The 26,495-nt window shown below is 42.7% G+C and overlaps 1 protein-coding gene across 2 annotated transcripts in view; it reads right to left on the bottom strand.

Annotated features, from left to right (window-relative positions):
- Positions 1 to 1,000: 1,000 nt before the first annotated feature.
- The window catches only part of SEPTIN8 (septin 8), a 37,663-nt gene continuing 12,168 nt past the window's right edge, over positions 1,001 to 26,495 (bottom strand). The window contains exons 5-10 of one of the 2 annotated variants that reach the window (XM_034778347.1): positions 17,666 to 17,827; positions 15,071 to 15,167; positions 13,675 to 13,843; positions 13,277 to 13,409; positions 11,348 to 11,538; positions 1,001 to 2,026 (exon numbers count right to left, since the gene is read on the bottom strand). In XM_034778347.1, the coding sequence (XP_034634238.1) occupies positions 1,972 to 2,026; positions 11,348 to 11,538; positions 13,277 to 13,409; positions 13,675 to 13,843; positions 15,071 to 15,167; positions 17,666 to 17,827 (807 nt within the window). In that variant the 3' untranslated portion in view covers positions 1,001 to 1,971. Of the gene's footprint in view, positions 2,027 to 4,072; positions 7,087 to 11,347; positions 11,539 to 13,276; positions 13,410 to 13,674; positions 13,844 to 15,070; positions 15,168 to 17,665; positions 17,828 to 26,495 lie in introns of those variants that run through there. The other variant, XM_034778348.1, reaches the window with a different exon arrangement.

Consider the following 26,495-nt stretch of genomic DNA (forward strand, 5'->3'; position numbering starts at 1 on the left):
GCATTTGCCTAGGTTTTTCGTCTTCTTTTTTACTGACTGCAGGAGTTGAGATTCACCTTACAGGAAGTCTCCCAGCAGATACTGCCCAGGATCTGGTACGGTACCTCAGGGAGTTTGCTTTGGTCATTGCTGGGGAGTCCAGGGTATGTGCCTGTGACTTTCAGTAAATGTATCTCTGTGATCGAGTGTATGTAAAAGGCACCCCAATGCTCTGGTGATGGGAGCATTCAGTGCATGTCATGACAATGAGAACTCTGAGCCCTCTCTGGAGCAGGCAGCACACATGCACTATCCCTGTCTCAATATGCACACACACGTTTGCTCATTAATCCAAATTCTGGGCCCATTCTGTTCAACGGGCTCTTCGTGACAGACTCCAAGATTTGGCACGTTGTGGAGATCACAGAAAGCTACGTTTCTTTCCATCCTGTGGGCCAGCTCACTGGCTCCACTTGGCTCTTTGCACCATTCAAGCGCTACAAAGAGAGTGGAAACCTCTCTCGAGACACATGCCAGGGACTGCCTTCAGATGAAGGGAGCCCCCAACAGGCACAGGGCCAGCATAGCTAGCTCCTGCCCCCACCCCCTCACAACACTGCAGGGCATGTGTTGGGGCAGGGATAGTGGCCAGAACAGGATGTGCTCTGGCTATCTCCATCTGGTGTATAGCTAGGAAAGTTTAGAGCAGCACCAATGTTGCTGAAAACCTGCACCCCAGAGAGAGAGAGAATCAGGGAGCTGTAACCAGCTCCCTGTTAGCCCCAACTCTGCTTCTATCAGGTTTTTATTCTTATCTATTTTGAAAGAGACAAACAGGGTAAAGGGAACTAGATTTATGGCTAAGGTTATGAATCGGGACACATGGCTTCATTTTTTCACTGAACATATTTAGGTTTACTATAAAGTACACTTTTAAAATATATATTCATTTCACAATTCAGCTTTTTATTAAACCTACCTTTGGTACAATGAAGATTATTCCTGTAACTAGTTTATGTTTTTAAACAGAAATAAAAAATGGGCTTCTGCATATTTCTATACATTTGGTTTGGTGCAGAGAAAGTGTAGTCTTTTAACAGTATTTGCTTTTAGGGGAAGTGGCCCTCTGGCAGAAACATATAACCTACAACCCTGAACCCTACATTTTTCAGATTTCTAGCTTTAGGCCCTAGTGCAGAAAACTAATCCCCACCATTAACTACCGTAATTACATTTAGTTGTCCTTTAAAATGGTTCCATTATCACTCAACACATCAATAGATTATTTGCAGATAGAGAAGGATTCTGGAATTACAATCCAATATTACCTGGAACTGAAGAAACGGGTGCAAGCACAGAAATTGGGGACAGAGGACGTTTTAGGAGAGGATTTTTAAATATGAGGCACATGTGTTATCATTGGGAAAATTGAACAAATAAAGGGATTCTTTTGGCTATAAAAGTTTTCATTGATAATCTACATTAAAAAAAAAAAACTATACAAAGTAGTTATTGCTAAGAAATATTAGAATCCGGCTGATATGTTAAGGACATTAGAAACTTCTCTAATTACAGTAAAAAAATCAAATTAAGAGGAACAAATCAAAATCCCATTACTGTACAATGGTAGCTTAAGCATTAAGCTGAAAATCTGATTCATGCTAACACACCAAGTCGGTTCCTCTGCTACTTGGAAACTTTAACAGTGTAAATGTTTATGATTACTTTGTATGGGTTCTTAACCCCAGAGATGATTAGTATCTTGGTTTTAGTGCTTGTCATGCATTAGCCGTAATTAGCCATTTATCTTTTAGTGAGTATCTTAGATTTCATTTATCAAGAAACCTGTTCAAGAGAACTTGTCCAAATCAAAAGATACAGTATGTCTTAGTCCTTGCTATATACTCTCTTCTGTGCAATATATTGCAAGCATAAAGGTGAAAGCACCAATTAATTTCTTCTGCATGAGATGTTTTGGCCTTAATAAATCTTCTAATTAACATGTCTTCCTGATGTTATGGAGCAGGCACTGGGAAGACTAAAAAAGCTACAGAAAGAACAAGAGAGAGTCAATATTTAAGTTGCAGGTAAATTGCATCAAGTGTAGAGAGCACAAAAGGTCAAAGTAGCACAAAACCTAAAGTTGCACATAGGCTGGTAACATGCAGCGCTAGGCATGCACAAGGCACACCTGACTTGAACGGTGACATATTTGCGGAAGATTTCATATTGGAACTGGGATTTTTAAATCAACTGGTAATGCTGGAGAAATGTGACCATCATCACGCTGAAAAGAATCTCCAAAATAAAGATATCCCACAGAGACAGAAGGAAAGTGGAGCCCGTCTCCCTTGTACTCAAGTTTAACCATAATGGAGGACCTCCGGAGACTAGCTAGATCAATGAAAAAACAATTTTCTAAGATTAAATACCAAGAGGCCAAACCTGTCTGTGCCTTAGAGACTCTATACACTTAACCACTACACAAACCTCCCTCTTAAAGATCACAGAACTGGGAGGCAAGAATTCTGGGTTTTGCTGCAGAGCCAGATATAGGTTTGCTGTGTGACCCTAGGGACCAGTTGCTTGATCTCTTGTTTTCTATCTTCCCCAATCTCTAAACTGCAGATGATACTTACCTCATCTGGGTGTAGTGAGGCTTAACATTCACTAATGTTTATAAAAAAGCTTTGAAATCCTTCAAAGATGGTATAGAAATGCAAAATATTATTATAAAGATTACTTCTGTGGGAGAGAGAAGCCACCCTGAGAAATATTTTACCAGGTCACAAAGTGTTCACCGTTAATTATTACCAGTGCAGCTACCAAAGAACTATGTACCCTCTTCCGTCACCCTCTTTACACAGAGACTTTATAGGGCAAAGTTTCTTTAAATTCCAGTTTAGGATGTGATTAAGTCACATCTGCTGCCACTTCCATCTGCTTGGGATTCTGTGGGAAGTGTACTCATCTAATTTGAATAACTCCAACGCTTAACAATTCCTAACTCTATGATCCAGGCTGGGCTCCCAGGCCGGATTGCAATAGTATCATCAAGGCCATCAAAGGTTGGTCAATAGTCATCTGCACACAGCACACACCTTCCTTCTTTCACTCATATCCATTCAAATCCCCAAAGCACCAATTATTATGGAACACTTTTTATTTTTAAAGGTCAGAACAGCTTTGGCCAAAAACACAACAGGAGCAAGTGTCGCATGTTAAGGTCAAATTCTGCCTGAGGCTGGAATTAAGGTTGTTACTTATTAAGTACAACCATAATTTCTGAGTCCAGTAGCTTAGGACAAACAGACCGAGACACTAATTCCTCAAGTTATACTTGATTTAAGAGTTAGCAGGGCCCCATGGAAGATACATTCAGAAAAGGACTCCATTTAGATTTTTAATTAGCAAGTCTCTCCAAAATAATTTTGTGCATTTGTTTTCTAGAGTTGATGAGTGAACTAAGGGCACATTGTGCCCCTGCATAAATGTATGTAGCTTCCATTAACATTGAGAGGAAGTGTTTAGTAGAAGACTAGATCCCCCACCTTTTCATGGAGATCCTGTAGTGAGAGTTTGGCCAACTTTATATCAGAGAAACATCTGATAGACCTATTCTTAGAGAATTACACAGTGAAAGACTGCTTATAAGCATCTTGAAAAGCATCATTTGCCCAACAGGAGAGAAACTTAAGTTGATACTTAAGAATTTTCCCCAAGATTGAAAAGAATCTCTTTTTGTACACCATATGATACATTTACTAGTTAGCTATTTTTATTTCATCAAGAGCCCAATTCAGGAGGGGAGGGATAGCTCAGTGGTTTGAGCATTGGCCTACTAAACCCAGGGTTGTGAGTTCAATCCTTGTGGGAGCCATTTAAGGAACTGGGGTAAAAATCTATCTGGGGATTGGACTACATGACCTCCTGAGGTCCCTTCCAACCCTGATATTCTATGATTCAAAGTCATAACAGAAAACAAATACTGTATTTGGGTAAGCTTGCAATAATTACACTGTTATTTCATTAGGATGCTATTAGAGGACGGAAGTTCTAGAAAAGTACTGTCAAATAAACGACACCACAAAACTCAAAATAAATGTGAGATTTAATAAAAGAAATAAGTACAAAGTGAACAGAAAGAATTGAAAGGCAAAAAACAGTATGAATGACAAAGTGAATGAATGCAACACTTTCTGAGAAGCATGTTAACTTTACAAAAGAGCAGTTCCACAAATGTCTCCATGTTCTTGCCAAATTAAAAACAAAAAAACCCAGTAACCACTTCTGTGTAGAATCTGCTCCATGCACACATAAAAAGTTTATAAAATTAAGAGACATCCAAAATACATTTTAACTTAAAAAGCAGAAACAATACATGGTAATGGGTGTTTAAATGATAGAAAATGGATAACTTTTCCATTAATGCCAACATTTTAGAGATGTAGGTTTAAAAAATAACCAGGAAAAATATTCTAATTGGATTGCTCATTTCGGGTATAATTTCTGAAGCAATCTTTATTTTCTTCTAGCCTACAACACAAGAGGTAAATCTTCAGCTTGGAGTGAGATTAGTGTCACATTATATTGATAACTTGTTAAATAAAAAGCAAGTACATAACTAGCTTAATGCACCAAACATTTAAATTTGGTCTTGGGCAAAAATGAAAAATCAAGTACTAACAAAAGAAGAAGCATATATTGACTTCTGTTGGGGGAGAATATTATGGTCTATCAATTCAAGAGGTTAATAATGACCAAGGGAAAGCTGAGGTCAGTATTTAACTAAAAGGACAAGAATGTTTACCACAACATGAAGTCAACGTATATATAATAATAATAATTAATAATTAATATGTCGTTACATACATTCTGAATGTCTTCAGAAATATCTGGAAATCTCTCTTATGGCCATGGATATTAAGCTTTTATTTTTATCATTATTATTATTATTATTATTAACTAACATAATAAGGAAACAATAGTTACAGCTCTAGGAATAAAAGTATTCTGATCGCTGATGAGCCAATCAGGAAGAAAATATTTGCATAGATGATCTTGTTGGCTGCAGCATGAGATCAGGAGAAAACTACTGACTGAAAAGCCAATCATAATGCATTCATTTGCATGTGTGATCTAATTAGTTAACTTTATTCCAACTCTCAGTACTGTTGGCCTTTGAGAAGGTAAAATAATATAAACCAGAAGCTATTGCTTTACTCATGTGATTAGTCCACTGATCTTTATGGAACTTCTCACATGATTAAGAATACCATGATTTTCTACTAATTTGCCACATGACTCTTTTCAGCAAATCATGTGCTAGGATTGTCGTGTATGTAACAATATGCTATATTCTTTGAGCATCTATTCTAAAAAACATATTAACCCTCAACATTTGACAGTTATTCTTTACAATATATTTAGTTTAAAGAGGCACAGCCTTAAAATTAAATGGTCAGATCTCAGCAAAGTCCTGAATAAGTGTTAATACTCACTATTAACTCTCTTTCTTTTTAAAATGGCCTGTCTTTAAAAGTACCTGTATAATTTTCATGAGGTTCTTACTTACAAATATCAAGTAATACTGTGACATGATTTTCAATATATTCATATAAAAGGCCAACATCTGTAAGAAAAATATTTCAACACCTGAGCATGTATTAAAAAAGCTGCTTTATCAGGATATGCAAGTTGAAGAACCTCAGTATACAATACAGCTAAATGCTACCTCTGAACAGACCTGCTAAAGGCTCAGATTACAAGGCTATACACCATTATTTAAAAGTCAAATGAGGAATTTGCCAGCACGGTTGTTTAAAGACTAAGAGATCTCTAAAAATGATTAGAAGAAATGAATGCTAAATAAAATGGACATGCTCACAATCAACACCTAATTAGCCAGTGTTTGCTGAAACAGTTAACCAAAACTCTAAAGGCACTAAGTGGGAGCTAGTATCAAATATTTGTTTTCTTTTAGCCCAACTATTTTTAGCGAAGACAAACCATGTCTAAATGAAAAAGGTACAATCTACCTAACACAGCCATATTCACCAGTTGCCTTGCCTACATCATGGAAAGGTTGGGCCATTGGCCGCTGCCTGAAATAGTAGTGTTGTTCCCTATACAGCCCTGTGGGCTAAACAATGGTTTCCAAATATCAAAACAGTGTTCAAGAGAAAAATTTGTGAGAGAAGGGGACTAATGGGACTTGGGGGTACAGAGCCCTGCTTAGGATCAGGCTACTTGTACTCATTACACATCTGTTTATGGGTACATTTTTTACACTGGAAACAATTTATAAGTTCAAGATGAATGATCAAACCTCTTGATAGCAAAACACACTGGTTAAGTTACAAGTGGAGTTACAAAAATCTCATCGTTCCACATAATATAACAAACCCTAAGGAAAGGAAAATCTTCCTATTTAAATGTTCCACGTTAGCAATAAAGATAAATCAAAATGTTGTCGTAGGACTTGTATTGCCACTCTCTTTATATTATGCACGGCACAAAGTGTTTAGAGAAATTAGGGTTTTTTTAAAAAAATGACCTGAGAGTAGGTTACTCAGCCTAGAGCACTTAGGCCTTGTTAGGAAATTCCAAGTGTTTTTTTTTTTTTTCTTCAATTCTAAACTTATTCAAGTTGTGACTTTTGTTAGAAAAATAAAAGTGTGTTCTTCACACTACTTATAACAAATGTAGAAAAAAATCAAATCAGGAGTCCCATTAAGCATTAAAAAATAATGTAATCTGTAAAGTAACTATCAATTAGTAACATTAGTTCTTATAAAACAATTATGGTCACTTTACAAGTGGATGTTTGCCCATCAGGTCTGAAACAAAACAAGCCTGCTCATTTTCAGGATTAGTTGACTTTGTGTCAGAAAATTTACACAGTATGACATTTACTTCCTTAAAAACTATTCATAAGTCCTGTACAGATAACAATAAATTGTTACACTGTAAACACTGAAGAGGCTCGTTTTCTTTTTCACTTTGGTCCACTCACACAATGTTATGACAGAAGTAACACAAGGTAGGAAACTCAAGCAACTTAACACATGAAAGTACAAAGTCCACTCTTGGCCTGTGTGCGATTAACTGAAAGAAACAAAAACATAAACAAAAACAGCATGGATTAATGTTATGGAAATTAAACAAAAGCAAACTCTAGTGAAAACATATGCAATGAAGAAGAGAGACCACAGATCTGGCATTTCAGGACTACCTAAATGCGTCCTAAACTAAAGGTGGTATGAAAGCATAAGCTGGTTAACAACTGCATTTGTGAAAGCCAACCTCCCTGTTGAAACATTTTATCTGATTATCTGCAATCCTTAATCCCCGATTTCTGATTCTACTAATCAAAGCTATGAAAAAAATTAACTCTATCGAAATTTAAAACCAAATGTCAGATTTAACGAGCCATCTTACAAGCACTTCAATGAAACAGAATTAGTAAAGCATTTCCGCCAAGGATTTCTACTCTATCTCCCCCATTCCTTCTCCCTGGGCTTACTTATCTCCCGCTCCCAGAGGCCCACAGAATATCTATCTGTTCAAGAACAGGCGGATGGTCCTCTGTTCAGACGCCACTCCTACATCCACCAAATGGGCTGAGAAAGCATCCTTCAGGGCTACTTTTGTGGCATTCTCGGGTCCTGATTTCCCAATGCCTGCAGCTTAGGTAGTCAGTGAGTGTAAAACACTACCATGATGAGTTGGTGGCATTTTACTCTCTCTTTTCACTGGTGTAAATGACTGCACAAGTGCAGCATAACAGAACTGGATCGTCAGCCTTTGCCAGTTAAGAGAGCAGGAATCCAGACTCCGCAAATCCAACCTAGGTCTCTTGTGTGAATGATACTGCTCTGTACAAACTACAGATTCAGCTTTATAGAGTGTCAGCCTGACTGAAGTGTTCCACACACAACCCAACAGCCCAATCAGGAAGAGGCATCAAAACATGTTTTCAGTAGTATCCACCAGAGGTCACTATTTGCACAGGTAAAAGCTATCAGGATTCCGGCACTTTGCTAACTGAGCTTTTGGTTAATCAGGAATTTAAACACACAGCTCCCGTTAATTCCAATGGGTCTTGTGTGGCTAAATCTCCTAGTCCTCTTGGACAAAGTTTACTTAGATTACTACTAAGCATATTATAACTTGGGCTGGACAGGACACCGTTTTTTCCATTCCAGGAGATCTTGAAATGTTTTCCCATCCCAAATCAGGATGAAAAAAAATCAATCACAAATTTTCATGAACTGAGAAATCAACAAAAAAATTTTTTTCTTTGGGTCAATCAAAACATTTCATTTCAAGTTCAACTTTTTCTCTTTTTAAAACAATCTGTTTAGCATAAATTAAGTTAAATTGTGAAAGGAAAAGTCATTTTGACCCAAAAAAAACAAAAAATTTCATTTAAATAATGTCAAAAGGGGATGTTTCAACAATTTCAAAATGTTTTTCCCAACAAGTTTTGACAAATCAGCATTTTTTGGTGAAAAATTGCTGACCAGCTGTAATTATAACATTCCCCATAGGGGCAGAGCTGGGTGGGATGGGTTGAGACATAAGACTACATTAATGCTCTCCCACACTCCCTCCTGTCTCCACACGGATATGCAATAATGGTATTACAAAAAAAGGGATGGAAATACCATTCCAGACAACATATTTAAAAAGTCAGAGCGTTGGCAGGCAATGGGAAATGGAACTTTTTCCAGCTCAAGATTCTTACGTTCTGTACCACGCAATCCTGCTTAAGCAGAAAACATTTTGCTATTCTGTACAAATAGCATTCTGGGACTTGCCCCCATATTTATTGTCTCACAATGACTTCTGTAGCAGGTGTCAAGTTAAAAAAAAGTGATATTTCTCAAAATGCCAAACTGAACCCAGAATCTGAGACTCAAAATAGAATCTTTCTGGTTTTTCAGTCCCGGTTAGTACTAAAGACCCCACAACTGGAACTTATTTAACAAACCGCTCAATGCCCAAACCACAAAAGAATCCAGCTCAGTCTCCCACCAGTGCATTCAGAAGTACTTAGGTCAGCCAGAATAAATAGTCTGTAATTTTTTCAGTCAGATTCTTACTCTGTTAATCTGTCATCATTTTTACACAGTCCCATTTCTGACTGTAACCACCTTGTAATGACAGTGGCAAAACTCAGACTATTCAGTCCCGTGCTAATGACGAGGGTGTTTCAAATCACATCTCAGATAGACTGTTAAATAATGACGCATTTGAGATCTATTTCTAAATGGAGAACTAGATAATGCATCATGGCTGAGATGCGAACCCATCTGGCTTCTGCCTGCCCAGAGTGTGGCCACCAATACTACTGCTGCTGAGGAATGCAATTAGCGCACATCCCAAATTCAAATAAATTAAGTCATAAAGTATATGTAAATTAGCATGTTTGTGTTTTTTTTAATGAAATATTAAACACTGCAAAATTATTAGAGAGAGAAGCTGAGGCAGCAAGTCACCCAGGATTTAAACGTTTATTTTAAATGCACCCATGAATTTGGGTGCTCGTTAAACAGTAGGCAGGCCTGCAAACTCCCCCTCACAGTTTAATGTACCTCCCTCTTTATCTGCAGCATCCTCTTCTATTGCATTGACTCACACAATCAGGACAAGATGCAACTCAACCTGTTATTCCTGTATCGATACAGCTCTTGAGCAGAGGTGGTCAACAAGGCCACATTGTGTACTGCTAAGGATGATTAATTATAACTCCCAGGTACTGAAGGCTATGTCATCAAATCAACACACTAAGCTGTGACGGCCTGAACTACATTTAGTAGCATCCTCCAGTCACAAGATGTACAGCACATTATGCAAAACTCAGAGCTGCAACAAAGGCGGCTATTCAGCCATGGACTATACTCACTATATCCAAGGGCAGAGTATCAAGTCATTCTGGTCTTAAAGATTCTTTATACTGTAAGGGCAGGGCCAGATTCTGATCTCTCTTACGTTAGTTTCAGTTTACACATGTGGAACTGAGGCCAGAATTAGGCCCATTGTCTTTTGTCTAAAAAGCCCCATGACATTATTCAATCATTTTCATGCAAAATCATTGCTGACATTTGAAGGCTTGAAATAAATTTAGCCCAAAGATCTCAGAGATGCACAAGCATGTGGGCCTTAATTTGCGCTACATTTGAATGGGCGATCCTTTCGTTATAATATAATATTTTATAATCAGCGCTTGGATTCTAGCTGCCGGTAGGATGTGCACAAAGCACGCAGGACAGAACCAGAATTGGTTTTTACCACACCAGGAAAATGTTAATCCACAGTAAACACATTAAATAATACACCTGATCTTTTTCTTTCCATCGTCAAAATTATCAGTTACTGTTACCACCAGCTTGCTCTGAATCTTATGGAACATAAAGAGAATATTTAAGTTCCTCTGTGCAGGAGAAAACAGCGTAAGATGTTAGAACAGAGGAGAAGTATAGCAGTTTCTAGGGTGACCCCTTTTCCATTTTGTTCCCAATCCTGCACTCATTGAAGACGGACTTCAATGGGAGTAGGAGCAGACCATTTGTTTCACTTGTTTTCTCTTTTCCCCTGTCACTCGCATATATTCTGAAAACTATTATTCTCACTGATGAGCACCTTACTCCAGAAGCACTACCGCTGAACTCAGTGGGAATGCCTAAGAGGCCAGTCACAGAGGTACCAGAGTCTGGCCCATAGGGTAGAAGAAAAATCTTCCTCATATCTAAAGGTCAGTGATTCCAAATAGGCAGGAACAAGACCCAAGGGGCCATGATGCATTCCTACCTTCCCTTCATTTTTAGGTGCCCCCTTTTTTTTTTTTAAATCTCTTTACTGTCCAGCAAAGCCAACAGCCCTTCAGCATCCTACAGACACAGTCCCAAACCCTGCAGCTCACAATAATGTTATTGCACTGCCTGAGGCCAGGCCTGAAGGACACTGCACTATTTGGTTGTTCTGGAATCCTCCTCTTCCCTCTCCTGGGAAAGAGAGACAACTCATTTCCCTAGGCTAAACAGACTAAGCCAGTCCCTTGAACCGGCCATCGAGGAGGTGGGCATAAATGTCACCTGACTCTCTCATTCTTAACAGGCCTGAAAAGGGACGGGTCCATTTCCTCTCCAGTCGCCAAGGCTTCTATAGGGGGCAGATGTAACCAGACCCTTTCAGGAGGATCGGAAGGATGCTGGCTTAAGATTTAAAATCCCCTTTAATTTACTAGCTTTACAGCGTCATTCGCGTGGTGTTTTATTGTGTTTGTTTCTGTCTAAAACGACCACGTTGTTGAAAGAATAAAATGTTTTGAATGGCTGGAAAAGGTTTAAGTTAAACCGCTTACTTTTTCTTGTCTTTATCCTTTTTCAGTGGCTGCTGCGAAGTAGCTTGCAAGGACTGAGACTGCAGGGTTTCGACTGCTAGTTTCCGCTTGTTGAAGGCATTCATCTCCTCCTCCAGCTCTCTCCTCTTCTCCTCCACCTTCCTCTTCTCTTCCTGATGTATCCTCTTTAAATGCTCAAACTTTTCGTGTAGCTGGTAGAAGACAGACTCCATGAGCATCGCCTCCATGACCGTCTCCTGGGCTACTGCCCCAGGCCACACTTCTCCCCAAGGAGCAGCAATCACAGGCTCTTGCTGCTGTGCAGAGTCCCACTGAGGTCACAGAGCTTCAACATAGGACTGAGGGGCTGAAATTGCCACTCTCTCTGCAAGACAGGGGCCTAAACTACCTGCTCTTTGCATATTACTAGCCTTTGTATGTAAAGGGCAAGACAACGGGACAAACTCAACATTGTCTGTCTCAATCGCTCTCTCTCGCCGTTCATTTTAATGTAGAACAGCAAGAGGGGAAGGAGGTCTTAGGGCCAGGGCACTGGATTAGGACTCAAAAGATCGTGGTTCAGTTCCCAGCTCTAACATAGGCTTCTTCTGGGATCTTAGGGTAGGTCTACACTACCCGGTAGTTCGGCGGCAAGCAAATCGAACTTCTGGGTTCGACTTATCGCGTCTTGTCTGGACGAGATAAGTCGAACCCGGAAGTGCTCGCCGTCGACTGCGGTACTCCAGCTCGGCGAGAGGAGTACCGCGAAGTCGACGGGGGAGCCTGCCTGCCGCGTCTGGACCGAGGTAAGTTCGAACTAAGATACTTCAAACTTCAGCTACGTTATTCACGTAGCTGAAGTTGCGTACCTTAGTTCGAATTGGGGGGTTAGTGTAGACCTGCCCTTAGTCATGATAGTAAGTGCCTGATTTTCACAGCCCCCGTTGGTACCAACCGGAGCTGTGGGTGCCCAGCTCCTCTGAGAAGCCTTAATTTTCAGAAGCATCCAAGTGGCTTAGGAGCCTATGACCTCACTGAGACTTGTGCAATTATTCCCGTTGTACAGAATGGGGAGGAGGGAGGCACAGCGAATAACATTTCCAGAAGAATCTAAGCCCCCACTGACATTCAATGGGACTTACGCTTTTAAGTCACTTAGGGTATGTCTACACAGCATTTTGGAGTGAGCCCCCGCAGCCTGGGTCAACAGGCTCCGGCTAGCCGCACTTGCACTAGTGTTCTAAAAATAGCTGTACAGACAGCACTGTGCAGCTGCAACTTGAACTGGAGCTTGGGCAATGAAGTCCGCCTACTCCAGCAGTTCTCAGAGTTTTCTGCTGGTGACCCCTTTCACACAGCAAGCCTCTGAGTGCGACCCCCCCCTTATAAATCAAAACCACATTTTTAAATATTTAACACTATTATAAATAGTGGAGGTGAAGCGGGGTTTGCGGGTAGAGGCTGAAAGCTCAGGACCCTCACATAATAACCTCACCACTCCCTGAGCGACCCCCCAGTTTGAGAATCTCTGGCCTACTCCTTAGGTTTCAGAGCCTGAGCTCCCACTCACTCCCGCTTGCTCCAAAATGCTGTGTGGACATATACCCTTAGGTAGTTTTCAAAATGTCATCCTCTGTGCCTCCCTCTCTGATCTGTACAGGGGGACTAATTCCCTACCATGCCGGGCTATTGCGGGGATAAATTCATTAACGTTTGTGAGGTGTCCAGATCCCACGGTGATGGGGCCCACGTGAGCATCTAGCTAGATACCACTGCGTATATTTGAGACCCATCCTCGGGTGCTGGGATATGCTACTTGGGGAGACTGTTACGTTACTCTGCTCACTGTGTTCAGCTCACAGCTTTCAAGTGCTCACACTTCATCCACATCTGGACCTCAGAGCTGAACGTGTGGTTTGGGCTCATCTCGCAGGGCTCTGATATACCCACCTCTCTTTCCTTCTCTTTCAGTTCTGATTCAGTCTCCTTGACTTTGTTAACAAACATTTGCCTCATTTCTTCCTCTTTCTTCTGCAGTTCACCAAGGAACTCTTTTCTTTTGGTCTCATAGGTTTCTTGAAGGCTGGATAGAAAGCAAATGAGACACTACAGTATTATTCAATAGTGACTAGCAAGGCTATGCCCGTCTAAATTGCTTGAAGGCAGAGGGGACGGAGAAGGAAAAAAAGAGAAAAATATCTCAAGCAGCAGAGAGGTTCAAAATCAATGTTAGCAGGTCTCAGTCTAGTGGCCTGATGTTGCAAGCTCTCTGCCCAAGGGGATTCTAGCTGATGGAAGGTTTGCAGGATTACTACTGGAAATGGATTGGGGAGATGAGGGTCACTCACCTGAATGGCTGGCTGTCAGGATCTGTGTCCTTGAACCCCATCTCCTCCAGCTTGCACCGTCGGTACAGCTCATAGTGGCGGGTGTGGGTCTGTTCCCGAAGATCTTCCATGTTGACTCGAATCAGCATTTCTCGCAGTTTCACAAAGTCACAATGACTTTCATTCTCGACTGATTAAACAGAAGGGAAGAAATTCAGCAAATACGGGGGAGCGGGGGGGAGGATTGAGGGGAAGGGAGGATTGCAAGGATAAGGCAGGACAGATTAAACCCAGCGAGATCCTCTCTCAGGGAATGTGTACCTTTGGTGCAACGAGCGAAGCTTTCCAACAGGAGAGCATTGCAGAAGCAGGGCCTTTCCGTTTCAGAAGCACCTGCCTAGGTAGGAGACTGCTCTTTACCAGGGTGCAAGGTTCTAGGGCTAGGACAGCATTTCCAAGAGCAAGGGTCATGAGCACAAAAGGAATTAATGGTGGACCTATGAGAGGACCTATGGGACTTGGTGCCTTCCATACACTGATAGCCACGGAAATGGGCATCATAGAAGGATGATGGGCCATGTGCACAAAGGTGTGTGGGAGCAGTTCTGTCACCAGGACTCTGCCCCACTCAAGGAAAAAAGGAAATAGAACCGGGTTGAAGGGAAATGTATATTTCCTGGATTTTATGTGCCGTTCTGAGCTGTTACTTCGACGGCATGAGGCTCAGGTGAAAGATCCTGCCCAGACTGCCCAGCACGCGTTTTGAGAGGGGCTCCGAAAGGAGGAGCAGCGCTCGAGGGAGGGCACTCGTACTGGTCTAATCATCCCAGCACAGCACTGAGTGAATGCTTCCGAAGCACCTGAACAAGCTAGGGAGGGTTACAGTCCCCCACCTAGACATTCAGCACAGAGCCACCGTTGCTGGGAGGATCACTGGAAGAGAGAGAGAAGCAGAAAGACCCTCAGGAGCAGCTGAAGTTCCCACCCTGCTCTGAGAAGAGCTCCCACACACTGTATAAAGCCAACCCTCCTTCCAAGGCTTGAGTTGCATTGGTTACAATAGCTCATCATAAACTTCAGTCTAAGCTTTCACCCTATAATTGGCTGCTCCTAGGGTTTTCCCAGCTGGAATCTCTCTGACCCAGAGCTTAGCTCTCTCTGTTTAGAACCCTGCTCCAGCCTGGTTGTATGACCCAGCCGTAACCACACTGCACCTTCAGGCAGGGTTCAAGCACCTGATAACTTGATTCAACAAATGAGCCCTGAATGGTGATACAGAGTCCTCGGGTCTCTTGCCCTGGCACCCACACTCTGACACGGTGATAGAAGAAAGACACGCAGGAGAGAGCGTGAGCACACACACACACGCCAAGGGGCTTCACAGCTCTGAAACATGCCCGGCTGTTGACTTCCTTACCTTGCACCACCCCCCAAGGGTACTGCCGAGCTCTCACCAGCTTGTTTCCAACTTTCACCTCCTCCGTGCTGCCAACAACAGCAAAGGGCAGATGAGCCTGAAACAGAATCAGCCCAGGGATTCAGTGCACACGCTAGAATCTCTCACAGGCATCAGTCTTACAAAGCTACCATGAGCTTCTTCTAGCCAGGCACAAAATCTGCTTCAAAATCATTTATCTCAAGCACAGAATCTTCGTTACTCAGCGTGAAAACAATCTCCACTCTGAAACGGCATAGGGCACCCTGCGTGCCCAACACCTGCTTGCCATGGAGCCGTGCAGTGCGGCTTGGAGCCAGAGCATGACACAGCAGGTTCAGGTACTGGCTTTGGCACTGTGTCAGTTAGAGAGAGATTTTATTAATGCCCTGGACAGTTACTTCCAAACTACAGCTGTTCCCAACACATAAAGCATCACTGGCTTCCACGGCTAGCAAGTAGAGGCCCCTCCCTGCTAGATTGTTCTTACTGCTGTAGCATCCCCAATGTGCTAAGCTCTGTCTGCACACAGAGGGTGGGACAATGCCTTCTTTGAAGAACATACAAACAAAGACATTTGTTAGTGGTGATTTGCACAGCAGCTCACATGAAGGCACAGGATGGGGCGTTTGCAGGACACATCACGTGCTGGTTTAGTTATTAGAGACATGGTGTCCAAGAGCGAGGGCGGGGAGGGAAATCACAACACATTTAGGGAACATGGCAGCAAGACGACATCATCAGCTTTGTAAGTGCAGTAAAGGATGGCATTGGTTGAGAACACAGTGTTCATTGGACACAGCCCTTACATAGAGAGCTACAGGCACTGTCAGTCGCTCTGTCCCATCCCAAGGCAAATATCAATTAGAGAACATGTGTTACACTCTCACTACTCTCCTCACATCACCGCTTCTCTCCTCTGTCGTGGCACTAATGCTGGAGGTTGGAAAGTCACGCTGCAATAAGTTATGGCAATTACCAGTACAGAATGACCACCCAGCTGATCTTCCCCAAACACCAGCACATGCAGGGTTTTACTGTGACAGATACAAGACTGGTTCAATTACCTGCTGGTCAGCCGGCAAAGCTCTCAATAGTCAATGGGAGCTTTGCTGGAATAAGGAGCACAGAAAACACTAGGAGCTAGGTATTATAGTGGTAACCAGATGCGGGTAGGTATTATGCTCCCCGTTACAGCCAGTATCCAGCGTTCACCACGCTGTTAAACATACTGCAATCTTGGTCTGCTTCCCAGGGATTTCAATGGAGAGGGGCTAACAGAGGTCCTTCATTAATAGGCGGAAGTAGACTCAAAAGTAGAACTCATGGGGAAATGTTCCCTCTTCCTCTCCCCATGAACAATTTTGACAAAAGAAAAAGAATTTTAATTTTCATCAACTTTTTTCTGCATTTTTCAGTTTTTTGTCCAAAAAAACCAAACAAACAAAAAACAAACAAGCAAACAAACAAACAAAAAAACAGTAACCAAAACCCAAAATATTTCAACCAATGGGGCAAACATTTTTTGTTTTATTGCAAATTTTTGCCCAATTTTTTCAGTTTTTGGTTGCTAGAAACCCCCTCCCCCATTTCCATTTTTGGGGGTTTTTTGGTGAGAGACCAAAATATTTAATAAAAAATGGAAATTCACTGTGGAAAAAGCCTATTTTGGTTTAAAAACCCCCAAACAAACTATTTCAGATGAAAAATGTCAAACAACTCTATTCAAAAGCACAATTCAGATTCCAGATAGCCCAATTCATGGAAATTAGCAAGACTCACACTCACTTAAACCAGGGCTGAATTTGGCCTTAAAAAAATCCCAACAACATAGCAGAGTACAATCATTCCTATTTTTATTTTAAATTGGGCTCAATCTATTTGGCTTCCTTGGTTTAGGAGACTCTAAACTAGAGCTGGTTGAAATTTTTCACTCAAAGCTTCCCCTCCCCGCCATGAAAAGTGATCTTAAAAAAAAAAAAAGAGGAGATGAACAATTTCGGCACAAAGTTTCCTGTTTCAAAATCTATTGAGTCTTCAACAAAAAATTAAAACTCAAAAACGTTTCAGTTTTTCTCCTCTCCCTCCAACTCTTCTCCATTTTCTCCTTTTTTCATTTTGCTTCTGAAAAAGGATGGGAAAAAAACCCAAACTTCAAAAACTGAATACTTTTCTGTTTTCTCATCCCTAAAGTCAGAAAATTTCTATTTTTTTCTAAACATTTAAAAAAAAAATTGCAAAACATATTTCAACTTGCTGCAAACCCAGCCTTGAAATATCAGCATGCAATCTATTTTAGAGCAGAACATGGCCTCTCATAAGAGCTGTATGAGATTAAGTAACAGTCACACTTTAATTAAATTCCTGTACAGTGAGGTTTAAAAAAGGCACAAACAAAATAATGTCTCTTCCTCTCTTTAGCAATAGCCTTAGGCCTCTGTCAGATGCACTTCTCATCTTTAAAACAGATCTAGTATCCACACAACCCCCTTGAGGACCCACTTTCAAATGTGTCGTTGTCCAGCGGTTTCCTTTGTTACAATATTCAGAGGAAAGGCAATAAGCAGCATTACTCACATTCATTACGGAGTTGATCTCTGCGACAGCTTCGTCATCCGTGGGGAACTGATAGATCTGCACTCCGTTACTGACCAGCTCACTCATTATCTTTATCTTAAACTTGTGCAGCTCACTCTTGGAAATGGTGTCTGCTTTGGCGATGATGGGGATAATATTCACCTACAGTGGCAGTAGGGGAGAAACCAGGAGAATCATTATAGGGCAGATCTGGGAGCAGCAGCCAATCATTGTCCCTGACTGAGCAGCATATTGATGGATTTAGAGCCGCTATGGCACTGACCCTCAGAATAGCTGGGCCACCTGGACGGCCCCTTTAAATTTCTTAATATGCCACACGTTACACTTTGCACGTAATAAGACAGGCAGCAGCACCAGTACAGTTAAGCACTGGATGGTGTAGGATGCCACCATCTAACTTATGTTTTCTGCAACAGTAACTTCTAGAGAAGCTAAAGGACAAATGCCCTATGATTAATGTGGACAATGAGTAGATCAAACCCTCTGTAACAAGCAAAAAAAATCAGACAAGACGTTATCTTCAGAGACTCTTTTCCTGGTTTTAGCCTTAGCCGAGTGAGCGCTGGGACAGGACATTGGTAGTTCCTGTAGGTGCAGCCATGATCAATAAAGCTGATACTTTTGCGCTTCACTATTGTCTTGTTTAGGCCATTTCATCCCTGAAATGTTACAGATAGTGTGAAATGAGACAGCGTGACTCAATGGGGGAAGAGCAGAGACTTGCTGTCAGAATCTTTGCAGCAATTTATTTTAACGCTTGCTAAACCTCTCCTTGAGTGCCACACTATGTGTGTGTCCTGCAGATTAAGTGAGCGACTGGGAAATGACATCCAGCTGTGAAGTGCCAGTTTTCTTATGCTTGGCGTTACTTAACAGTGTTTTCACATCAGCAGCTCAGACCCAAAACAAACACTGTACAGTTATTTCACTCTGGGTTCTGCAAAGCCATTTCCCCCAGCTACGCTAACCTCCACAGGGAGAGAAAGTCATTCACATTCACTGTGTAGCCCAATCTAGCAAAACCTAGGGCCGTTTTGACATTTCTCAGGCAGGAAGCCATTTCACTATCATCTAACGCTGTGCAGAGCTGGGAAGCCTGCTACACAAGGCAGTGTTGGGGTTAGGGTGGAAAGTCCTCTCTTGTCCTCCCTCTGGAGGGTTGGTGAAGGAGAGAGCACTACGGGGGAGGAAGGGGAGTATTGGGGGAAATGAGAAAACAGGCTTTGCTTTCTCTCTGGGGGACCTGGCACAAGGAAAGGCAGCAAGTTGTGAGTGATTTGTGGTGTCTGGGGCTTTTATAGGCCACCCTTGGAGGTGCTGTGTGTCTGAAGCTAGACAGCACGGAGTCTGAAGGCAGCTGGAGTCATGGGGGTAGGGAAAATCAGTTTACAGATCTGTCTGTGTCCCCTGGGATGCAGGAGGTGGTAGCTGATGGTGGTGAATGGCAAGTGGTTCCTGGGGAGTGGGACTCTTTTCAGCAAGTGCTTTTAAATAATTTCCCTCTGCCCAGAAATGCCAAATTCCATGTTAAAAACCACCACTGAAAAATTCTGTACTGGTTCCATACTCCAAACAGGGAAACACCAGACTCCAGACAAATTAAGGGAAAGTCTGATCTGTCACCTACTCATAGAATATCAGGGTTGGAAGGGACCTCAGGAGGTCTGGTGCAGGTAGGTGCACAGGACGGGGGAGCGGAGCAATTGTTACCAATAACACACAGCTTCAGATGAATGGTTTTAAAATGCAGAAGATAACTGGCAGGAGGAGGACACCCATAGGGTGGTCCTCTTGGAAAGCATCTGAACTGTGGAAGAGCCCTAGATAGCTCAGTGGTTTGAGCATTGGCCTGCTAAACCCAAGGTTGTGAGTTCAATCCTTGAGGGGGCCATTTAGGGATCTGGGGCAAAAATCTGTCTGGGGATTAGCCCTGCTTTTGTGCAGGGGGTTGGACTAGATGTTTTTCTATTTCCCATATTTTTGACCTACAGAGGTTGGAATTCAAAACTGTCACTTGGTCTGTCTATTGACACCCATTAAAATAAACGAGGCTGCTCTCCCAGCTCTGAATCTCTTTGTAGCTCGCTAGGTGGCTTTCCACAGCTTTCATGTCATCCCCTGCTTAGCTCTCTGGTAGAAAAGGAGACCACTTATTGGATTAAAAAAAGTGACCCAATTCGCTAGCTGCCCCATAATGATATTTTCCCATATTAGGCTTTTGTGAGTGATGTTTCTACTCATGAAAGTAAACAAACAGCTGGACTCTGGCAAATTCTCCTGCCCAGCTCCTACTACATACCTCAGTCCTGTCCTATGAGATCTTTGCAACTCAGTCCCAAGCTTCTCCTGACTAGGAGGACTCAGGACAGTCCAGTGGTTAGGCTGATGAACCTGATTCTCCCAAGTCCCAGGTTAATTCTCTGCTCTACTACAGATTTCCTGCATGACCACGGGAAAGTCACTTAGGGCTTGTCTACACTAAGGCCAGGGCAACACTAAATACTTAAGTTGATCCAGCTACATCACTCAAGGATATGACGTAGTTAAGCCAAACTAAACCCCAGTGTAGACAGCGCTAGGTTGGTGGAAGAATTCTCTTGGGGAGATGGATTAACTACAGCAACAGGAGAACCTGTTCCTGAAGCAGCACTTCTAGTGAAGACATAGCTGCAGGAAAGTTAATCCGAGTTAACTGCCAAGGTGGGTTAGTTAAACCACATTAAACCCTTGTGGGGACACACTGATTCAGAATTAGAGTGCCTTTAGTTCAATTGAGCTTAATTCATTTCCAAAGGTTTAACTAATCCACTTTAAATTCATACCATTAGTTAATAAAGATTAACTTTCCTGAGTGTCCTTGTATAGACAAGCCCTTATTCTTTTTGTGCCTCAGAGCCCCATCTATAGAATGGGATAACAGCACTTCCCCACTTCGCAGCAGTGTTGAAAGGATAAACATATAATTCAGAAACTATGGCAACAGGGGCCATATAAATACCTAAGACAGACAGACAGCCTGGAAAGCAGTCTGTCTGTCTTGTTCCAGTTGCCAGGGGCCAAATGTCCTTCTTGTGAAAAAACAACAACATCACAACGGGCTATCTTGTTAACCATCTGAGCAGAGACAGAAAGGACTGAGTAGACCCAGGACTCCCAGTGGTGGTCTCTCCAGGTCTGGTATAAGGCCCATTTACCTGTGTGGAAGAATGAACGACCTTGGGAGGAAAGCCCAGGGCAGACTGCATGCGGTTTTGCACCTTCCAGCATTTCCGGGAGTTTGTGCTGACAATTCAGCAGGGCTTGTGCTTTTAGAAACATTGTTTAGTCATTCCATTTTTGGACAATTTAATCATCCTGTTTCCCAACATACCCTCTTCTCAACAACCCAAATCCTCCAGAGAAAGGATCAGAACCTGGGACTCTCTCTGACAATATGTCCCATAGCAGCTAATGAAGGATTAGAACAATTGAAACCCAAAACAGAAATCAATTTGCCTCAATTGTCTTTATTAGTATTAAATGGTATAATCTGACCACGCAGTCAGAGACAACAGGTCCTCCTTCTAACAGCATTAGCTAAGTTCAGCCTTCTACCTATAACAATGCAGGAGGCAAAGGGCCCCACACAGTTTGGTATGCCCTTCCAGTGGGGATGAGGAAGCAGAGATTGTGTTAACAGCTGTTTCCCCTGGTATTTTCCTGGGCCCTTGCACTGCTCAGATAAAGTGCAGGCCAAGGCTCCTAGGATTTGGTTCTAATCCCCGCTGATCAGATTCTGTTTGCCTTGAAAAGGCAAATCAAGGAGAATCCTCTGCTCCACAATTTAAGATCCAAGAGGCTTTTTAAATAGATGATACGTCCAACAATCAGCAGCCAAAACAAATATGAATGCCAGCAATTAGCTAACAGCAAAAAGATAATGGTGTTTCAGTTGAATTAGTCTTGGATTATTCCAACTTTTCCTGACACCTGGCAAAAATATGTACAGCTGTTTAAAAAAAAAAAGACTGCATCAGGAAGGTATCAGAAAGTGTCCTGTTACAATGATTATGTCACCTCCTTCAAACTGGGTTTCACTTTCCAAGAACTTGTCAACTAACGATCTATATAGGAGGCCTGGATGAAAAGCAGGAGGTAACCCCTGCACACACTCTCCTCATCCGCTCTCCTCTTTGTCTACTACACCCTTCCCCTACCCTTTTCCCTTTTGACTTTGATTTCCTTAATTTTATTATTTTTTTGTTTAGATATGTGTCATAAGAACCCCTGTCCCGGGAATACTGCTGTTAATGCACAGAGGAATCCATGGCTGTGTAAAATATCTTGGTCTTTTCTGATGGATAATCCTTTTGTACTTGCTTTATACGTTGGCTTCTAGAATTTGTTTGGTTTGTTGTATAAAAAAAAAAAAGATTGAAAAAGTCTAATAAATCAAAAACAACAACAAAACAAATGGGGTTTCAAGTGCTGTTGAGCTTGATCCACCCACCAATGTACATCATTCCTCTTACAATGGCCTTCATGTATCTACTTGCAGCGTGAAGGACACAGCCTCAATCGACTGATATATAGTTTAGCTAGGAGTCAGAGCCAAAGTCTCATCTCACTCCTGACTAAGTTTATAACCAGCACAAGCCCTCTCAACAAAGCGAACACGGCTGAAACAGAAAGAGGTTTATCCTTCCACTCCCTGAGTAGACCCTAACAACACAACACTAATAATGTTTTGCACATACACAGGGTTTTCATTCAAGGATTCCACAGTGATTTACAAACAATAATTGAGCCTCATAGAACCTATGTGGGGTAGGGAAGTGTTATCCCCATTTTAAAGACAGAGAAACTGAGGCACAGGAGTTTACCATCTGGTTTTCAGCTCCCAGCAAAATTGATGGGTGCTCAGCACCTCGGGAAAATCAGGTTACAAGTGTCTACAGTCATTGGCCGAGCTGGGAATAGGATACAAGGTTCCCTGTGTTCTCATGCTGCTGCTCTAACCTCTGCACAGTCTGTGAAAAGGAGTGATTATATGTAAGGGCAGTGCTTACTGATTCGTTCTGATCAAACCCCTACTTGCCAGGCCTCAGAAGTAAAGCTTTCTGAAATCTAATGGTAATCCCCTTCATGCCCCTTTCTGATGTGATCCAGGTATTTACTGTGTATTCAGAATTCCTAAAAAGGATGCAGCCTTCACTCAAATATCATTGGCTCATTCTACAATGTTAAAGCTTTGGAATAAAAGGGCTAAAAGCACCCCATTTAAAAACCTTGCAATAGAGGGCCAGCCCTTGGTCAAATAGGATCCCAGAGCGAAGCAGTAATTGTCACCTCTCTCCTCACCCCCAACAAAATAAGGGAGGTGAATATTCTTCCCCAGCTCCAATGGTATCTCACATTATTCTGTACCCTGGAGGTCACCCGAATGATCCTGCCCACTTTGCCCTTCCACAGCACTGGGTTGCTCCAGTGTAATAAAACCAAGGCCTAGGAGGCCATAAAGTACAGTACTGAATAAGCAGCAGTAAACTACCGGACACCAAACAGGGCTGGCTAGTGAGGGTTGCTTCAAACACATTCTGCAGAGAGCAAAACTCCTGCACCTTTGATTTTAGTTTTCATTAAAGTGCCATTGCACCCTGAAAAGGGACTGTGGAAAACTGCACCTTCTTAGTCCTCCGTTCTGTAAATCAATACAAATTAATATGTTTTAATTTTTACTTCTTTTCACACTCCTGTTAGCACCAGAGAGTCAACACAGCTGGATTCTATTTTAGCTTGTGCACCATCAATCAAACCGTTCCCCAAGTTCCAGTTACACCTGTGGATCCTCACTGACAGCAATGGAGTGGTACAGATGTCACTGACAGCAGAGTCTGGGAATGCACAGAAACAACTAAGGGCATCAATTGGCCTGCAGAACCCCTCTGATGGGCGATGACATGCAAGTAATAAAGAGTCCATCTGGGATCTCTGAACTCAGGTAGGGCAAGCAGTTAGCTTTATCTTGTAAACGGAGCACGTTGATTGGGAAATCATGGAGTGATGATAAACATGGAGCCCCAGGATGCCAGTTTTACAGAGTCACTTTCTAGGGCAGAACGGCACTTTAAATGAATAACTCAGCGTGTTTATCTGTGCCACAGGGAGACGATTTTTTTTTTTAAGTTCTTTTCTTATTTCTCTACTCGCACCAAGGGAAAAGCTAGACACATTTCAATTCAAATATGCCTCTTCTTGTTTAACAGACATCCAGTCATCTACTATTTACCTAAAATCCAGCTTTGAAGATGTTTCTGGCTGCCTGGAAGTAATTAGATACAGTAGACAACAGCTGGCCGTGAGCTCAGCTGCAGAACAAATGCGGTATTACGGCATGATGGAAGACTTCATGCAAAAAAAACCTTAGCCCTAGAGGAATCTCGAAAATTCAGTACTTAGAGCAAGACACATTATTAAAATCAACATAGGGAATCAAAACTGTATAAGCAAGACCTGACCTCAGCCTGCTAATATGGTACAGCAGAGGTATAACAATCAGATTCCTACCAAAAAACCCCAAGCCCCTTGCTAAACAAGTCTTAGAACTCAAGCCAACGTAGGAACCAAACCATATGAGAGAGAAGAGGATGGTCTAGTGGATAAGGGGCAGGACTGGGACTCAGTAGACTTCTGACCTTGAACTTGATCCTCAGAAGACCTCACTGATGTCAACATCTGTTGTGACTGAACCCTTAGGCTTTGTCTACACTGGAACTTCATAAGGAAAACTTCTGTTGTTCAGGGGTGCTAAAAAAAAACAAAAAACACCTCACCCCACCACCCCCGAAAGATGAAAGTTTTACTGACAAAAAGCACTGGTGCGAACAGCCGACAAAGCTGCTGCCATTTGTTGAGGGTGGAATTTTTTTGTCGGCAGGAGACTGCCGACAAGTAGCAGCTACTCTGCGTGCCCACAGCCGTGTCACTCAAAGCTGCATAGTGTAGGCATAGCCTTAGTCTTTCTGATTCCTCAATTGCAAAATGGGGATGACAACATTGACCAGCCTACCAGGAGAGTGTTGAGAGGCTAAATTAATCCAAGCTTGTAAAGCGCTTTGGGATCCTTGGATGGAAGGTGGTGGTGAAAAGCAAAATATCTATACAGGCCTGGATTCAACAGAAGAAAGCTCACCAGTCTCCCCTTTCCTAGTCATCTAAAGACACTGTGTAAGTCTAGGTAATCATTCCATGCAATACAATCACTGTCTGAAGGCTTCGGGAGGCAATGCAATGGAACCATGTCAGGGTGGTTTAGCCAAGTGGCTTAGCCAACTTGAAAAAAATACTTCTTATATACACTCAATTACAAATGATTAATTTTGGTATGATCCTAGCGGAAGCAGGGGAATGCTCCCGCTATAATTTTTCCTGGCTTCTACACTACCCCGTTGGAATCCCCAGCCCAACTCCCTTTACCTGGATGCCTGCCTGACTGCGAGGACTCCTCTTTCTCTCTCCCGCGCAGCAGAGTCCTTTTAACCCCAAGAAGGCGGGACCCAGGATCCGTGTGGGGCTCAACCCCCAGTTTCATCATCGGAAATTAGAGTGGAGCTACCCTAGGCTCTGTCCTGGAGTACTCTCTCCTCACTGTCCACTTCTCTGCCCAGGGATCACTACTATTGAGTTTTAACCACATACAATTTATTAAACAGCAATTATAAACAAATAAGGACCTGCCTAGGTGGCCAGCTGGCTGACTTGGGAGGGCTGGCCTCTCCCCATTGGCTCTGGGGACCTGTCAGTCTCAGGATTCTGACTCCTCTTCGGCCCTTCCCCTTTCTCTTGATATTGGGAGAGGGCCAACAAAAAAAGCTAAGTTTCAGTAAGGGGCCTAAAGCCCCCTTACACAAGGGCCAATTTATAAAGGCAGCAGGAGACGTTAAGGGAAGGAAATGCACGAGGAAAGGAATATAAAAGCGTGGTGGGATCATCACCACCACCACAAAGAACGCCAGGGAAATCACACATGGGCATTCTTGCAAACATACTTTAGAGAACACGTAATGCTGGCATCACACCGGGAGGCAGAGTTTATTAGGGGAAAGTTTTCAGATGCCCTGTGATATTAATGTAACAGCAACTCCGGGGTGCTGGAACAATTTGTATAGTGGGGGTGCTGAGAGCCATTGAACCGAACTGTAAACCCTGTATATGATGGAAACCACTTCAAGCCAGCAGGTACAGCAGCACCCCCAGCACCCCTCATTCCAGCACCTACAGTTACAAGCAAGGCGATCACAAGATGGAAGCCAGTAAGCGGTGCCAAATAAAACGGAGCCAGCTTCTGGGGCTAGCGTGGGACACAGACATCTTCAATCTTCTTCCAGTAAATGTCTGCCAGTAAATGTCTGCCATCCAGGAAAGTGCATCACAGCCACCTTTGGACAGAGGTTGGGTTGGAGAGTGGACCTTAAAAGTGATTCAGAGGGACCCTGGTTACTGCAGAGTCCATGCTCTAGTTTATTCCTGCGCAATGCAAAATTTTGCAGAAATTAATGTTGTGTGCACAGAATTTCTTTTCCCCCCCACTGAAATGGGCTGCAGAGATGTTGGCTGCCCCTAGGGGCCTCTGGACCCAGCAGAGCCCAGCTCGCAAACAGAAGACAATGGGGCGTTCCCAGCAGCTGCAGTTCTCAGCACACCCTGAAGGAAGGAGGCAGCGCATGTAGGAAACTCTGTGCAAGCCCGGGACATGGCATCAGGCTGTTTCTCCCTCTGGATCCCTGGCGGGGGGGGGTCCCTGCAGCTGCCTCTGGGGGGTGCGAGTGTC

This window comes from Trachemys scripta, chromosome 8, assembly GCF_013100865.1.
Source record: "Trachemys scripta elegans isolate TJP31775 chromosome 8, CAS_Tse_1.0, whole genome shotgun sequence".
In the NCBI taxonomy this organism is placed as follows: domain Eukaryota; kingdom Metazoa; phylum Chordata; order Testudines; family Emydidae; genus Trachemys; species Trachemys scripta.